We start from the raw sequence: 14,849 nt of genomic DNA on the forward strand, positions 1-14,849 counted from the left end.
AACACCAAATTGTAAAAAAATGAAAGGGATGGTGAGAGATCCTGAAGATAAAGGCTTAAGAGACAGGTTAAAATAACAACAATAACAAAAATGCAAGAGTGGTAAAGGATGCACACTTGCGTAAGTAAACTATAAAGAAACCCAATGAAGCCACTGCCATAAAGGTCAGGATTGTGGATACTTTATGCAGGAGGAAGGCAGTTGTATCTGGGACACAGTCCTGGAGTGGTTGGCAAAGTTCCATTTCTTGACCTGAGTGGTAAACATAAGGGTGTTCTCCTTAGAATTCACTAAACTATGAATGCTAATTTTGAATTCTTTATAATCCATCTTCTTATAATTCACATAATTTATGTGGGTTTTTTTGGATCTGTGTTTTATTTTACAATAAAAACATTAAGATTATTTAAACCAAGTCTTCTAATCATTGTTTTCCCAGAAAATTCTGCGTGAAACTAAAACAGATGTGACTTGGATAAAGGCTGGAATTAAGAGTGACTTCTAGCATGCTTAGCATGTACGAGGTCCTGGGTTCAATCTCCAGTCCCTCCATTAAAAAAAACGAATGAATAAACCTAATTACCTCCCCCTCAAAGTTAAGAAAAAAAAAAAAGAGTGACTTCTAGATTTACCTAAAGGGGCAAGATGAGACTCACAAAAACATCACAAGGTCATGCATAGCTTAAAGCTAATAACCAACAGACCTGTCTAGTTTACAGCAAGGAGAGACTAATTCAGCCTAATGTGGTCAGGAAGGGCTTTCTGGAGAATGGAGGCGATGTGCCAAATCTCGGGTTAGAATTTGGATATTTGAAGAAGGCACAGAGTACAAGCAGAAGGCATAGTATACACAAAAACATAGAGATGGGAAAACACAAAATATTCTCAAAGATTGTTCTTTCCTTCACTAATTTTACTCATTCTTCCGGTCCAGTACTACTTTTCTCAGAGAACCTTTCCTGATTCTGCCAGACTAGATCAGGTTCTCTGTGACATGCTCTCTTGGCTCATTCTCATTTCTAACTCAAGCTATAGTTGTAATTAAATAATGGACTGTGAAATTGATCAGTTAGCATCTCTTCCCCTAGAACATGAAGTTTTCTGAAGGCAGGGATTCTGGATGACAGTCACATCATTTCCCCACTGCCCAGGCCTCAGCTTTGCATAGTAGACACTCAAAAATGTGTTGAGTAAATGAATGAGTGGATCCATTTGGCTGGAAGGAGAGTTGTGCAGGAGACTAACACAGTTAGAAATTTTATTGGGAACCAGATTGTGAATGACCTAGAATGTTAGGGTTAAATGCTTAGATCCTTCTCCCCCTTCTCTTATTTCTCCTCCTCCTTCTTCCTCTCTCTCTTTTTTTTTTATATTTAAATAACAGAAATTTATTGTCTCCGTTCTGGAGCCCAGAAGTCTGAAATCAATTACATTCACCAGTTTACAAGTGTCAGCGGGGCTGGTTCCTGCTGAGAGCTGTTCCAGGTCTCTCTCCTTGGCTGTCCATGGCCGTCTTCTGCATGTGTCTCTTCAGATTGTTTTCTTTCTAAGTGTATCTCTCTGTGACCAAATTTCCCATTTTGTACGGATACCAGTCACACTGGATTAGAGCCCACCCAAATGACCCCATTTTAACTTGATTACTTCTGTAAAAAAAAACAAACAAAAAAACCCCCAGAACCCTATGTCCAAAATCAGGTCACACTCTGAGGTATGGGGGGTTAGGACTCCAACATTTGTTTTTTTTGTGGGGCACACAATGCAATCCATATAACATAGCTAACTCTTACTCAGCATCTAAGACAACTCAGGGGTTTTGTTTATTATACATAGATTTCTGTGAAACTTCCTCTTTCCTTCCTGAGCAATCTCCATGTTACATGCCTTCCCAATGTGTTTCCACAGTATTTCTTTCTTCTCTCTTTATATTTATTAAGCAGTATTATAAGAGCCTGCATGTTGTCTCTTAGTGGACTTGAGTGCTTTCAAAAGCAAAGATACTCTTGATTATCTGTGTATTTCATATGCCTAGAACCGTTTTTAGAATGAATGATACAACGATCTGTATTTTCCTAAATCTTAATTTACCTTGGTCACAACATTAAAATAGCTTTAATATTTTTCAAAGAAACATGTGTTGCTAATTAATATACAAAGTTTTACTTTTTAATATTATTTAGGTAAACAGTATAACATATTCTAAAAAAAATCAGAATATTGAACTTCATATTCTTAAGTAACAAGATGTCAATCTTAATTCAACGGTATGTTCTCTGTAGTGGTTTTCAAAATATACCCACAGCAATGTGACCCTGTTTTGAAGAAAATCTGAAGCATGACTGGTCTGACTTTACTGGAAAGGGTGCCTGTAGTCCTACCCTTCTGTTTGCCACCGAGACACACGATTTGGCTTCTAAAGTTCTCAGTAATTCAAGGGTTGAATGGAATACAGTGTAAAAATCACTAATCTATAGCACAAAATGAAGACTAAATACATACTGCTTTCTAAAAATTCTGGTTTCCTCTATTAACCAAAAAAATCATAATCCCTGAATTTTAGTCTGTATGTTTTTGCTTCAATACTTAACCTTCTATTGTCACGACAGCAGAAAATGTCTGTACGTATGCAGTTCAGAATTTTCAGCTGCCACAATTTAAAACAATGGAATGGTACTCATTAAACTACTGGAACAAAGGAACACATCTTGGTTTTGTAATAAGAATAAGTGTTTTCTCTCAGTTCCAGGAGGATTAATGCCAAAGTGGCACTCAATTTTAACTACACCAATATTACTGTTTAACCTATCTTGCTCTTTCTGCCTTCCATACCCTGGTTTTCTGAAAATAAATTTTTATTGGGGATAATAATAATATATATATATATATATCATGCATGAGGTCCTGGATTCAATCTCCAATCCCTCCATTAAAAAAACAAATGAGTAAATAAACCTAATTACCTCCCCCTCAAAGTTAAAAAAAAAAAGTGACTTCTAGACTTACCTAAAAGGGCAAGAATAAGAGTTTTCTCTCAGTTCTCAGTATGTGTGTATATATATATATATATATATACACACACACAGATATATATATACACATAGTTTATTTACCATTTTAACCATTTTTAAGTGTATAGTTCAGTGGCATTAAGTCCATTCACATTGTTGTGTAAACATCACTACCATCATCTCCAGAACTTTTTCATCTTCCCAAACTAAAACTCGGTACTCATGAAAACAGTAACTCCCAGTTTCCCTCTCTGCTCAGCCCCTGGCACCAACCATTCTACTTTCTGCCTTTCTGAATTTGACAGTTCTAGGTATCTGATGTAAGTCCTTTTGTGTCTGGCTTATTTCACTTAGCATAATGTCTTCAAGTTTCAATCATGTAGCATCTGTAAGAATTTTATTCTTTCTAAAGCTGAATATATATATTCAGCTTTGAATTTGGTTGGCCCTTGAACAATGCAGGGGTTTGGGTGCAGACACCACCCCACAGTAAAAAATCCATATACATACCAGGTGGAAATCAAGTCTGAGATGATCAGCCTCTACTCAGGCAAATTATCAGTCACCTGCAAGCCTGTGAAGCAGGGCTGGCCTGGCATCACTTCCTCTGCCTCAAGTAGCCTGCTGGCCAATACAGGCACAGACTTCTCTAACAAAGAAAACCAAACAAACAAAAAAGGAAAATCCACATATAACTTTTTACTTCCCCAAAACTTAACTACTAATAGCCTACTGTTGACCTTACTGATCAACATTTGATTAACACATACTTTTGTATGTTGTACATATTATATACTGTATTCTTACAATAAAGCAAGCTAGAGAAATGTTATTAAGAAAATCATAAGGAACAGAAAATTTATTTACAGTACTGTACTGTACTTGTCAATACTGTAAGTTTACATCATCTGTTTACAAGACGAATTGTCTGACAATACCTCTATCAATATTGTCTTATATGATACAAAACACTGTGTATGTTATATGTATTACTAACACTAGACATCAAAAATGAAAAATGTGAAAAATAAATTTATATTTATTTACATGTATAATAATAACAAATGATTGCTTTATGGTGGCCTAGTGTTATTGGTAGGATTGCTTCACAGTAGCCTTCTCTATATACTCGTGAATCAATCATAATTTTTATGACATACAGTATCATAGTCACATAATTGGAAACACTGTTATCTTTTTTTAAAGACCCATTTACCTGTGATGATAGGCTGATATGCAATTTCTCCAACTATGAGGAGAGGCATACTATAATTCTTTGAAAGCAAAGTTATAAAAAAGTAAGAAAACTAACCACATTAATTTTATATTAAATTATCACTCACTTTATGCTTATGTAAGGACAGGCTAGTATCTACATATATTTTATGCATTCATGACATATCTTTTCTTAAATTTTTCAACATGTCTCGGCTATGCAGTTCATCTGCAAGTTTTTTCAAATTATTGCAAATCTCAAAAAAATTTCCAACATATGTATTAAAAAAACCTACATATAAGTGGACCCACATAATTCAAACCCATGTAGTTCAAGGCCAACTACAATTTCAATAGTTTTGAAATATATTAAGACTTGTTTTGTGGCCTAACCTATGGTCTTTACTGGAGAATGTTCCATGTGTACTTGAGAAAGTGTATTCTGCTGTTGTTGGGTAGAGTGTCTGTGTCTGTTAGTTCCAATTGGTTTATAGTATTGCTCAGGTCCTTTATTTCCTTATTGATTCTGTTTGGTTGTCCTATCACTGAAGCTGGTGTACACAGAAACTAACACAATATTATAAACTGATTATACCTCAATTTAAAAAAAAAGCAAATATGAGGAAATGGAGGTGCAAAAAAAGAGTGGTACTGAAATCTATTATTGTAAAGCAATGTATTTCTCCCTTCAATTCTGTCATTTTTATTTCAAATATTTTAATGGTCTTATTACATATTTTTTATTATATTTTCTTGCTGTATTAAACTTTCTATATCTTTGTTAAAATTTAAAGTCTATTTTGTCTCATTGGTATATTTACTCCTGCTCTCTTTTGGTTACTATTTGCATGAAATGTCTTTTTCCAACCTTTCACTTTCTATCTGTTTGGGCCCTTATATCTCAAGTGAGTCTCTTGTAAATAGCATATAGTTGGACCATGTTTTTTAAGTCTATTCTGTTGATCTATGACTTTTGATTGGGAAGTTTAATCTGTTTCCATTTAAAGTAATTACTTATAGGGAAAGACTTACTTTTGCCATTTTGTTACTTGGTTTTCTGTATGTTTAATACTTTTTTTGTCTCTCATTTCTTCCATTACTATCTTTTTGTTTAGTTGATTTTTTTTATTGTGACATGTTTTAATTCTCTCATTTCCTTTTGTGCATATTCTAGATATTTTCTTTGTGGTTATCTTGGGGATTATATGTAACATACTAAAGTTGTAATAATCTATTATTTATTGATACAAACTTAAATCACATATAAAAACACTCTTGTGCAGCTCTGCCCCCCTCCTTTATGCTACTGATGTCACAAATTTATATAATGGGTACCATTTAACAAAGATTTATATTTTTTTATGCTTTTCTCTTTTAAAGCTTGTAAAAGAATAAAAAATGAAGTTATGAAACAAAATTATAATAATACGTTTTTATTCATCCATGTTTATTTGCCTTTATTGGAGATCCTTACATCTTCATAGGACTTTGAGTTACTCTTCAGAGTATAAGACATTCTTGAAAAAGGCAAAAGTATGGAGGCAGTGAAAAGATCAGTGGTTGCCAGAGATGCAGAAGAAGGGAAGGAGATATGAGTAGGTAGAGCACAAGGTATTTTTAGGGTATTGAAAATATTCTGATACTGTAATGGTGTTATATATAACATTATGTATATAATATTATGTACTTGTCAAAATCCATTCTGTGTATTACTGTACTTTCTAATGTACAACACAAAGAACGAACCTAATGTAAACTATGGACTTTAAGTATCAATACTAGTTCATCAGCTTTAACAATGTACCACACTGATGCAAGAGATGTGAACAGGGGAAACTGCTGTGGGGGGGCTAAGGACTATAGAGGAACTCTGTACTTCCTGCTCAATTTCTCTGTAAACCTAAAACTCCTTGAAAAAACAAAGGCTATTAATTTTTTTAAGTACAAAGGATTTTAATAAGACATTTTCCCAAAGAAGATGTACAAATGGCCAATAAGAACATGAAAAGATGTTCCACATCAATAGCTATTAGGGAAATAAAAATCAGAACCACGGTAAGATAGCACTTCACAACCACCAGGATGGCTATAATCAATAAGAGGGACAATAGCAAGTGAGGGACTGGATTCCATCTTACACTGTGGGTGGAAACATGAAATGGTACGGATACTATGGAAAATCGTTCAGTAGTTCATCAAAAAGTTAAACACAGAGTTACCATATGACCCAAGAATTCCACTCCTAGGTATATGCAAGAAAGGAAAACAGTTCACAAAAAATTTATACATGAATGTTCACAGAAGCGTATTTGTAACAACCAAAGAGTAGACGCAACGCAAATGTCCACCAACTGATGAATGGATAAACAAAATGTAGTACAGCCGTTCAATGACATATTATTCAGCCATAAAAAGGAATGGTACAACATATTTGCACCTTGAAAATATGCTAAGTGAAAGAAGTCAGGATACAAAAGGCCATACACTGTATGAATTAATTTATATGAAATGTCCAGAATGGGTAAATACAGAGAAAAGTAGAAAGCAGATCAGTGGTTGCCAGGGACCATGGGAAAATGGTGATGGAGAGGGACTGCTATAAGATATGGAGCTTCTATTAGGGATGATGAAACCATTCCAGAATTAGGTACTAGTGATAATTGTACAATCTTGTGATTATACTCAGAGCCACCAAATGGCATGTGGTATGTGAATTATCTTACTTTTTTAAATATGTAAAAGGATTTCTGGGCAGTTTTGCTTCCTTTTATTCCCTTTGTTCATTATGTAATTAAATAAGGTTGACGATGCTTTTCATGGTATGTGATCTGTTTTACAGTTTACTGAGAAATGATCTATTTACATAATGGTAATAAATTGGTTTTGGGGGGGAAATGATTTAACGAAGAATATACTAGAGGATTAATTCACTCACCTCTCACTACGGTATAAGCTCTGAAGAGCTGGTATGGTTACACAATGACTGATTAGGGAAACAGTACCCATTATTTTATAAATCAACCTTGAATAAATAGGAAATCCTCTGAGGTGGGAGTGGGTCATACAGTAACTTTTAAGCAAAAAGAGGCAAGTAAATTATTTGGATAAACCTCTAACTGGAAGTCAACTTCATTTTTCAAGAGCTCAGTAGTACCTTGTGACAGATTGGCTTCCCCCAGTGCTGCTTCTCCCAGAGTGACTGGACTGGGTGTCAGCCTCCATGTTTGGGACATGATTTAACTGCAAATAAACATACTTTTCTTTTTAAAGAATAAAAAGAGTCACCTAGTCAAAAACTGAAACTACATAGAAGGATATAAAATGAAAAGCAAGTCTCTTAGACTCCCCAGCTCTCCTCCCTAAATGTGATCTTGGTTACGTTTCTTATGTAAATTACAACTTTTTCCTTCTGACATGTTGATTATTAATGTGACAGGAATATTACACAAACTATGTTTCTTATAAAGGTTAAGTCTTCCAGAGCCTGCCTGGCTTAATCAGAAACTGAGGCTAAATTCAGGTACCAAATATAGAAACTTAAAATTTTCTTGAAATCCAACACAGAATTCAGATCTAAACAAATTCAACTTAAGGAAAAAACACCAAACATGTATGTATGTATGTACATAAATTTAAATTTACATATATATACACACACACGTGTATTTGTATGTAAGCTTGTAAGTCAGATTTCATTTTATTTCTTTCTACCCATGGCAAAACAAACTCTTCAAAGATTTATAAAAACAGCACAAGTTGGCAGTCACCTGAGAACAATTTATTATTAACTAATTTAGCCATAAATCCACCAAGAAAAAGTACCTAACACACTCAAGGTCAAAATGAAACAACAATGTCATAAGCACATGTATGCTTTGACAAACCAACAGCTCCTGGTAAAATTCCCAATACTCAAGAGCGATTTCAAAATAAATGCCCTGTTAATGTGAATGTTGCCTAAGCAGATCAACTGATCCTTAACGTAACTGCGACTGACTGGGGTGGTGGGGAGGCTCAAATAACCGGTGAGTTGCAGGGGGTGGGAAGTAATCCAATTAACAGAGCACTGAAAATATGTAATCTTACAACAAAATGAATACCAATTTGAAAAATTAATGTCTATGGGCATTTTCTTCCCCAAATAGGGAACAAAGTGAATGGGGAAAATTAATTTTTAACAATATTCCTAGGACCTAAGGCAACCACATGTCTGGAGCTATTAAACTCTCCAAAGCCTGAATATTAATAAGTTCTTCACATGGTAATTATTCTACCATGTTAAATTCAAAAAAACTAATGCAACCTTGGAACAGCCAACAAGTTCAAAATTCTTATTAACCTCGAGAGTTCTTCATATTCTGTCCATGAAAAGAGCTACATAATTGTGCCCTTTTTAAAAATGCAAACAATTTGCCTGTTGTGCAAATAAAGCTCACCTGGCCTCAAGGGGGGCAGCACTTGTCACGGGGCAGGAAACTGAAGATGATCAGAAAGGCAGGCGACGCTGTATTTCTGCTGCCACTGTCATTCAGTCTGGAGCGCCTCTTTTCAACTGAAGTGAGCTGGTGCCCTAACTTTTAAGACTAACTAGCGAGCCGATAAACAAAGCTCATGCCAGCAGAGGAAAGGAGCCTTTAGACCCAATGAAGGGCTGGCCAGGTCGTTCTTTTCTTATCTCTGCTGTTTTCAAGGAAAAAAGTCCTCTAAGGTGAGCCAAGTTCAGTGTCTCATTTTAACTTAGAGCAACTATTTGCGGCTTTGGGAGTTTTTAGCCATCTAGCTGGATTCTTATAACTCAGTTCTCATCCCAACAGGGCTCTTCCCCCTGCTTGGGAAGTTCCTGGGGAAGCAGATGAAACTAATTAGGATGCAGCCCATCAAAAGCAACACAAGTATTTTAGCAGCTGTGTGCAGGGACCTTCCCACAACTGTGGCAAAGGCCACAGAAGAAATGCTTTTACCACAGAGGGTTCCACAGTCATTGTCCTCTTCAACGCTGTCCTCCTCTCTTAAGTTTTCTGCCCTGACAATCTCAGCCTGTCTTCCACATGATCCTTCTCCCAGAGGTACAAGGATTTCTTTTTAGCTTATTTCTGAGAAGGGCTTATTTCTGTGGTTTACCCAACTAACCAAGAAATCAGGCCTGTTGAAGGTAAAACCAAATAAACAATCCTCTGAACATCTGGGAAACAGCTGGTGGGCCTTTCAACTTCACGGGACACTTGGGCCAGCTGTGCTCTTCTACGCTGGGTCCTCTTCATCCATTGTCACATCATTGTTGGTGTTTTTCTTCTGCTCTGCCTCTGGGCCTGCAGGGAGAATGCTTGTGACGGTCTGGAGCAGAGCTTCGATCTGCTCCTCTGTCAGCCGTTCTTCACTCTCCTCCACCATCTGCAGAAGGAAGGAAAACCCTCCAGGAGTTACAAAGGAGCCTCACAGGCTGAGTCCACCCCCCAACTCCTTGCCCATGTTGTTCCTGGTCCCAGCCCAGCTCCTCAGCACAGAGCTTGGGGCCTGGCTCCTGAGCCACCCTAGGTCTCCAGGTCCTCTCCGTCCTGGCTCCACGGGAGGGAGAAGCCAGCTCAAATTCCAGGGTAAGCCACTGGGACTGCTCCAAACAGGTCAGTGAGAAAAACGAGCTGCAGGTTAGCATCTTCTCTTAAAGAGAAAGCAAACCCTAACAGTTCTATACTCATCCACATACACACAGGAACATGCTGTATACGCAAAGGAAACTCACCTCTGGGGAGTGAAATGGCATTTTATACACTTCTGTATCTCGCAACAAGCACATCTGTAACTTATGAACTGTATCCACAACTCATCTGATGACTGCCCACTATGTGCCCAATGGCTCACATATTTTCTCTAACCGTCACTACCACCACCACTAACGACAGCCCTTTAGGGAGCTCCTGTGCCTGGTGCTGCACCTTGCACTTCATACCCACTCTCTCTCTTAACCCTCAGGACAAGCCTGGCAGAGGGCAGAACTAGACCCCCATGCCCAGCCTGCCCCTTTCTAACACCTACTATCTAACACACCATGTGGCCTTGGTCATCTCCTGGGAATGCAGAACAGGAGTCTGATGAGTGATGGCTGAGAAACAATCTCCCACTGCCCCATCAAAGGTCCACTTAGAGCCCAGTTTCTGACATGGTCCTGGACATCTGAACACACAGATGATATCCACAATCATAGGCCAGTTTTCTTAGCCTCACCTTTAATTCTCAGTATGTTAATAAATACAAACATAATGTCATCAACCACCTTTGTAAAAGCAGTATGCAGGCAGTCAAATCACTTAACCACACTCACTTGGTGGCATCAGCCATCTATCAAAAACAGCTGTCTCAGCTAAAGGTGTCCAGGGGTCCTATTCTATGGCATTTCCCACAACAATCTCTGAAATCTGGCAACTGAGACCAAAAGGAGTTCCAGAAAGAAATCCTGGCAAATTTGAGTAAAGCAAGATGACAAGCTAGACTTAGGAACTTCGGTCTGACTGCCTCACTTTACAAACAACAGTACAGAAGCTAAAGAAGCCAGATGACAGGCCCAAGATCAAACTCCTGGCAAAACACCGGTCTCTTCATTCATCTCAGTCCAAAAATGTTTCTACAACTAGAAAACAATCCTGGGTGTTCCAGAGTAGAGAAGATCCAAAGTGAACCAATGGGGCGGCTTCCCGTCATGTTTTGAAATAAAACCACCATATTCTAAAGATTCAAAGGCTCCAAGTAACTCCTCTACTGAACAAGAAACAATCCTCAAGAACCAACTTTTAAAATCAGGCATGTAAAATGAGGGTCCGTAGGAAATAATCTAACATACACTGCCTCTAAAGAATGAAGGAGGAAGGAGAGATATATCTGACTTGATTATTTAATCTTGAGGAAAAAATGATCTCCATTTGAGAGAAGAATGTCTCCAAGTTTATGAATGACTGGCACACACAGCTGATGATGAACTGTTCCTGCCTCAGGGGAAGAGGGTGAAGGGGACCGAGACTATCGTTAGAACAGCGACAACCTCCCACCAGTATCTGCAACGTGTTCCACAGTTTATGAGGGGTTTTCCTGGAATCACTGCCCCCAGAGCTTCTCAAGGATGCTGTACCTAAAGTCAGGACAGTTTACAGATGAAAACATGGAGGCTCAGCACTGTAAGGAAAAATGTGATCTGGGTCTCACAGGAAGTAGAGCAAGGTCTTCTGACTTCGAATCCCAGCTTTTTCTAGAACACCATGGCCTCCAGTAGGTTTCCATCATTTCCTCTCTCAGAGAAACTGTACCACAGACTTGAAAGAGTTTGGTTATATGACCTCAGAGGGGCCTTATCTTTTAGAAAACCAAACAGAGAGAACTTCAACAGGCCACTGTCTTGCAGCCTAACCTCTGGGTTTGGCAGATCAGGTTTCAGGTAGGTATGATCTTGGCAACAGGGCTAATAAGCTTTACTAATTTTCCCAAATTTGCCAAGAGCAGGAGCTATAACAGCACACAATCCTCAGGGACAATTATAGTTAGGAAATGTTCTTTTCAACCCAAGATTCCTAGTCACAGAAAGAAAATCCAAGCTGCATTAAACAAAATGAGATATACACAAGAAAGAAACTTGCAGAAACCAAAAACTTACTAACCCCTCTTGGATCACTAGAGTAAAAAATAACTACATTACTCCTCACCTTTTCTTTCCAACACAGAAGAAACAGAACCCAAATTAAAAAATACAAAGCACCATTCAACATTCCCAGACATCAGAGGGTTCAAGCTGTTCAGAATATAAGGGCAAATGAGATGTAAACATACAAAGTATTTGCAGATGGGTCAACCTGAACGATGCACTTTTATCATATACGAAGACCGTACTGGTTCCCAGGGGCTGTCAGATTGGGCTGCTGTATTGCAGAAATTGTTGTTTCTTTCTCTTTTTTTTTTTAATGAGGGGGAGGTAATTAGGTTTATTTATTTATTTACATTTGGAGGAGGTACTGGGGATTGAACCCAGGACCTTGTGCGTGCTAAGCATGCGCTCCACCATTTGGGCTGTACCCTCCCCCGGGCCGTTTCTCATTCTAACCTGCCAAGACTAGCCTCCTATTTTCCTCAAAACAACTCAAAATGTAATAGCAACAGACACTTCTAGCTATTTGACCCAGAACAGTTCACTTAACCTCTATAATTTTCAACTTTCTCTAAAGTAAAACGAAAGCAATGCCTATAGTAAGGACCAATATAGTAAGGACACTATAGTGTCTTGTAAGCCATAAAACTATATAATTCAAGACTTTTCTATAATCACTAAATTATAACAGGCACAGATGGGACTGCTGTTCAAGACAGTGGCCTGTGCGGCCATGAGGCTCACCGTCCTGTCTTCGGGCCAGAGGGCTGACAAACGCCCCAAGTGAACGCACAGCAGGGCATGGTGGAAGTCACAGAGCTGGGTGGCTTCCTACATTCCTCACACACAGCAGGCAGGCAGCTGTGGATCTGAGGATCACAGCAAACCACGGCTGAGGTAAAACTAAAAAAGAGCAGCTTCAGCCTCCAAAACTGAATACTAAATAAATCTTGGGTGCTGGGATTACTCCTGAACCCAGGGAGAAGAAATGACTGTAAGGTTAACATGGGGAAGTTCTCAAGTCCTTTGTACTTTCCACTCTAGTGAAAACCTCACTTCTTAGCCCTCTCTGGTGAGAAGGGACACCGCTACAAACCTTGATAAATGATTTGCTACCCTTTGAAGCCAAATCTCAGGCTGGGAAAAATCTGGCTATAAAGTGGTCCCACTTCTGGGGAACAACATACCTAGTTTTTATCAAAGCCTACCTACCTGTGGAAAGGAGAAGAGAATACACAGTCAGAGGGGATGCCACACACACCTTTCTTCTCACCACTCGAAAGCACATGGCTTGGAGGAACAGAGGAAGGCTTCTGAATCAGACTGCCCCACTCAGCCACTTGCCAGCCAAGACCACGGTGAGGGCATTAAAGGTGACATACACAAAGCCCCTGGCACTAAGTCTGGCACAGAGTAGGCAATCTTAATAGCAGCTAATCTTACCAAGTAATGAGAGCTTTCTACAGGCCCTGGGATGAGGTCACGCTAATCCTCCTCCTGATCTCTCCTCTCCATCTGTCGTTAAGCCATGAATAACATATGCTGCTGATTAAAGTCGAGGAGACACGACATGTGATCTTTAACTCAGAGGGACAGGGATTAGTTTCTTGCTGTTTTGTTTGTTTTTTGTCTTTTCTAAGCTGAATCTCTAACACAGTTGAAAGCATCAGAATAACGAGGGTACAAAAAAAAAGGATCTCTATTTAGCCTAAAGGCCAGTTCCCCCAGATAGGCACCCTTTATGGAAGGAATTTTTCTAATTTAATTTTGCATACATTTTGAAGGGCAGCTAAAACGCTGGGAAGACAATAAAAGTTTTTAGTCAAAAATTAAATAACCCATGACTCTTAAAAAAGGGGTTTTCTTTATTTTTTAAGCAACTCAAAATACCAGAGGTATTTTGGGCTATTTTCTTCCACATTTTTCTGAAGGAAATTTGACAAAGAGCTAAATACTTCTAAAACTGACTTTGGAAACTGCTTTATTCTATTTTATTAATTCTCCAGCCAGTTTTTTCACTGGCAGTTGAATGCCTTGCCTGGTATCTGTGGCTTACCAATGCTCTTGGCCCTGTACAACAGAAGGAAGCTGCCCCAGGCCGCAGAACGCCAACACAGCCACCACTCGGTTTGCACTGCTGGACCTCATCTTCACTCTGTCCTTATGCCACCTCTGCCTTCTACTCGGCAGCTTCATGTTATGACTGCGATTTAGACTTTGCAAGTGTTGAGGTTCTGGGCAATGGTTTTATGCAGGGAGACAAGGTAACAAACTTGTGGTTTTAGACAGTGAACTCTGATGGTGGTGGAGAAGATGGACAGGAGGGGGCTGGCCTGGAGGCAGAAGAACAGTGAGAGGACAACTGCCGAACTGAGAAATCATGACAGAAATTAGCGCAGTGCAGTCGGGATAGTAGAAAGCAATAGGAAACAGAAGCAAAAGGACCCAGACTGACTGAACAAGAGGTAGAAGGAAGGGAACGACTTCCGGGCTTCTAGCTTGGGAGACTGGGCCAGGAGGGTGAGAGAGACAGCGAGCACGCGGGAAAGTGCACAGGAAGAGGAGGTCGGAGGGTGGGGGCAGGGGGAGATAAACTCCAGAGTCATGTTGAATCTAATGTTTTCATGCAACATGTGGTTGGCAATAATCCCTACAGGGAAGCAATGGCCAGAAGGGCAGGGCACATCAGGGAGACAAAGAGCTGTAAGTCACAGCCCCAGACCCTACAGAAGGAATTAAATTTTCTCCAGTCTTTCCCTTTCCCTAAGTCCATACTAACTAGGATCAAACTGGTGAGGTTTCTCCTCACATAAAATGCGTGGTCTGACGGTCTTCTCAAGTCATGGCAGTCCCTGGCTTGTCTGTGCTCAGCCTTTATAACCCTTTCCACATCTCAGACCCAGAAACCAATCCGCCCAAGTTCAAGCCTCCTTCGCTCACCAGCTGGATCTCAACAGCAGTCACAGGCCTGTGGTTCAGCAGCTGAAGCTTTTCAGCTC

At 39.1% G+C, this 14,849-nt stretch overlaps 2 protein-coding genes across 2 annotated transcripts in view; both read right to left on the reverse strand.

Moving 5' to 3' along the window:
* Nucleotides 1-8,794, reverse strand: part of TPST1 (tyrosylprotein sulfotransferase 1) — a 122,466-nt gene extending 113,672 nt beyond the window's left edge. The window contains exon 1 of the mRNA XM_010972384.3: nucleotides 8,660-8,794. The gene's annotated coding sequence lies outside the window, so the exon portion shown is untranslated. The remainder of the gene's footprint in view (nucleotides 1-8,659) is intronic.
* CRCP (CGRP receptor component) overlaps nucleotides 5,641-14,849 on the reverse strand; it is a 39,334-nt gene continuing 30,125 nt past the window's right edge. Inside the window, exons 5-6 of the mRNA XM_074345998.1 lie at nucleotides 14,791-14,848; nucleotides 5,641-9,614 (exon numbers count right to left, since the gene is read on the reverse strand). Coding sequence (XP_074202099.1) covers nucleotides 9,465-9,614; nucleotides 14,791-14,848 — 208 coding nt within the window. The 3' untranslated portion in view covers nucleotides 5,641-9,464. The remainder of the gene's footprint in view (nucleotides 9,615-14,790; nucleotide 14,849) is intronic.

This window comes from Camelus bactrianus, chromosome 18, assembly GCF_048773025.1.
Source record: "Camelus bactrianus isolate YW-2024 breed Bactrian camel chromosome 18, ASM4877302v1, whole genome shotgun sequence".
In the NCBI taxonomy this organism is placed as follows: Eukaryota; Metazoa; Chordata; class Mammalia; order Artiodactyla; family Camelidae; genus Camelus; species Camelus bactrianus.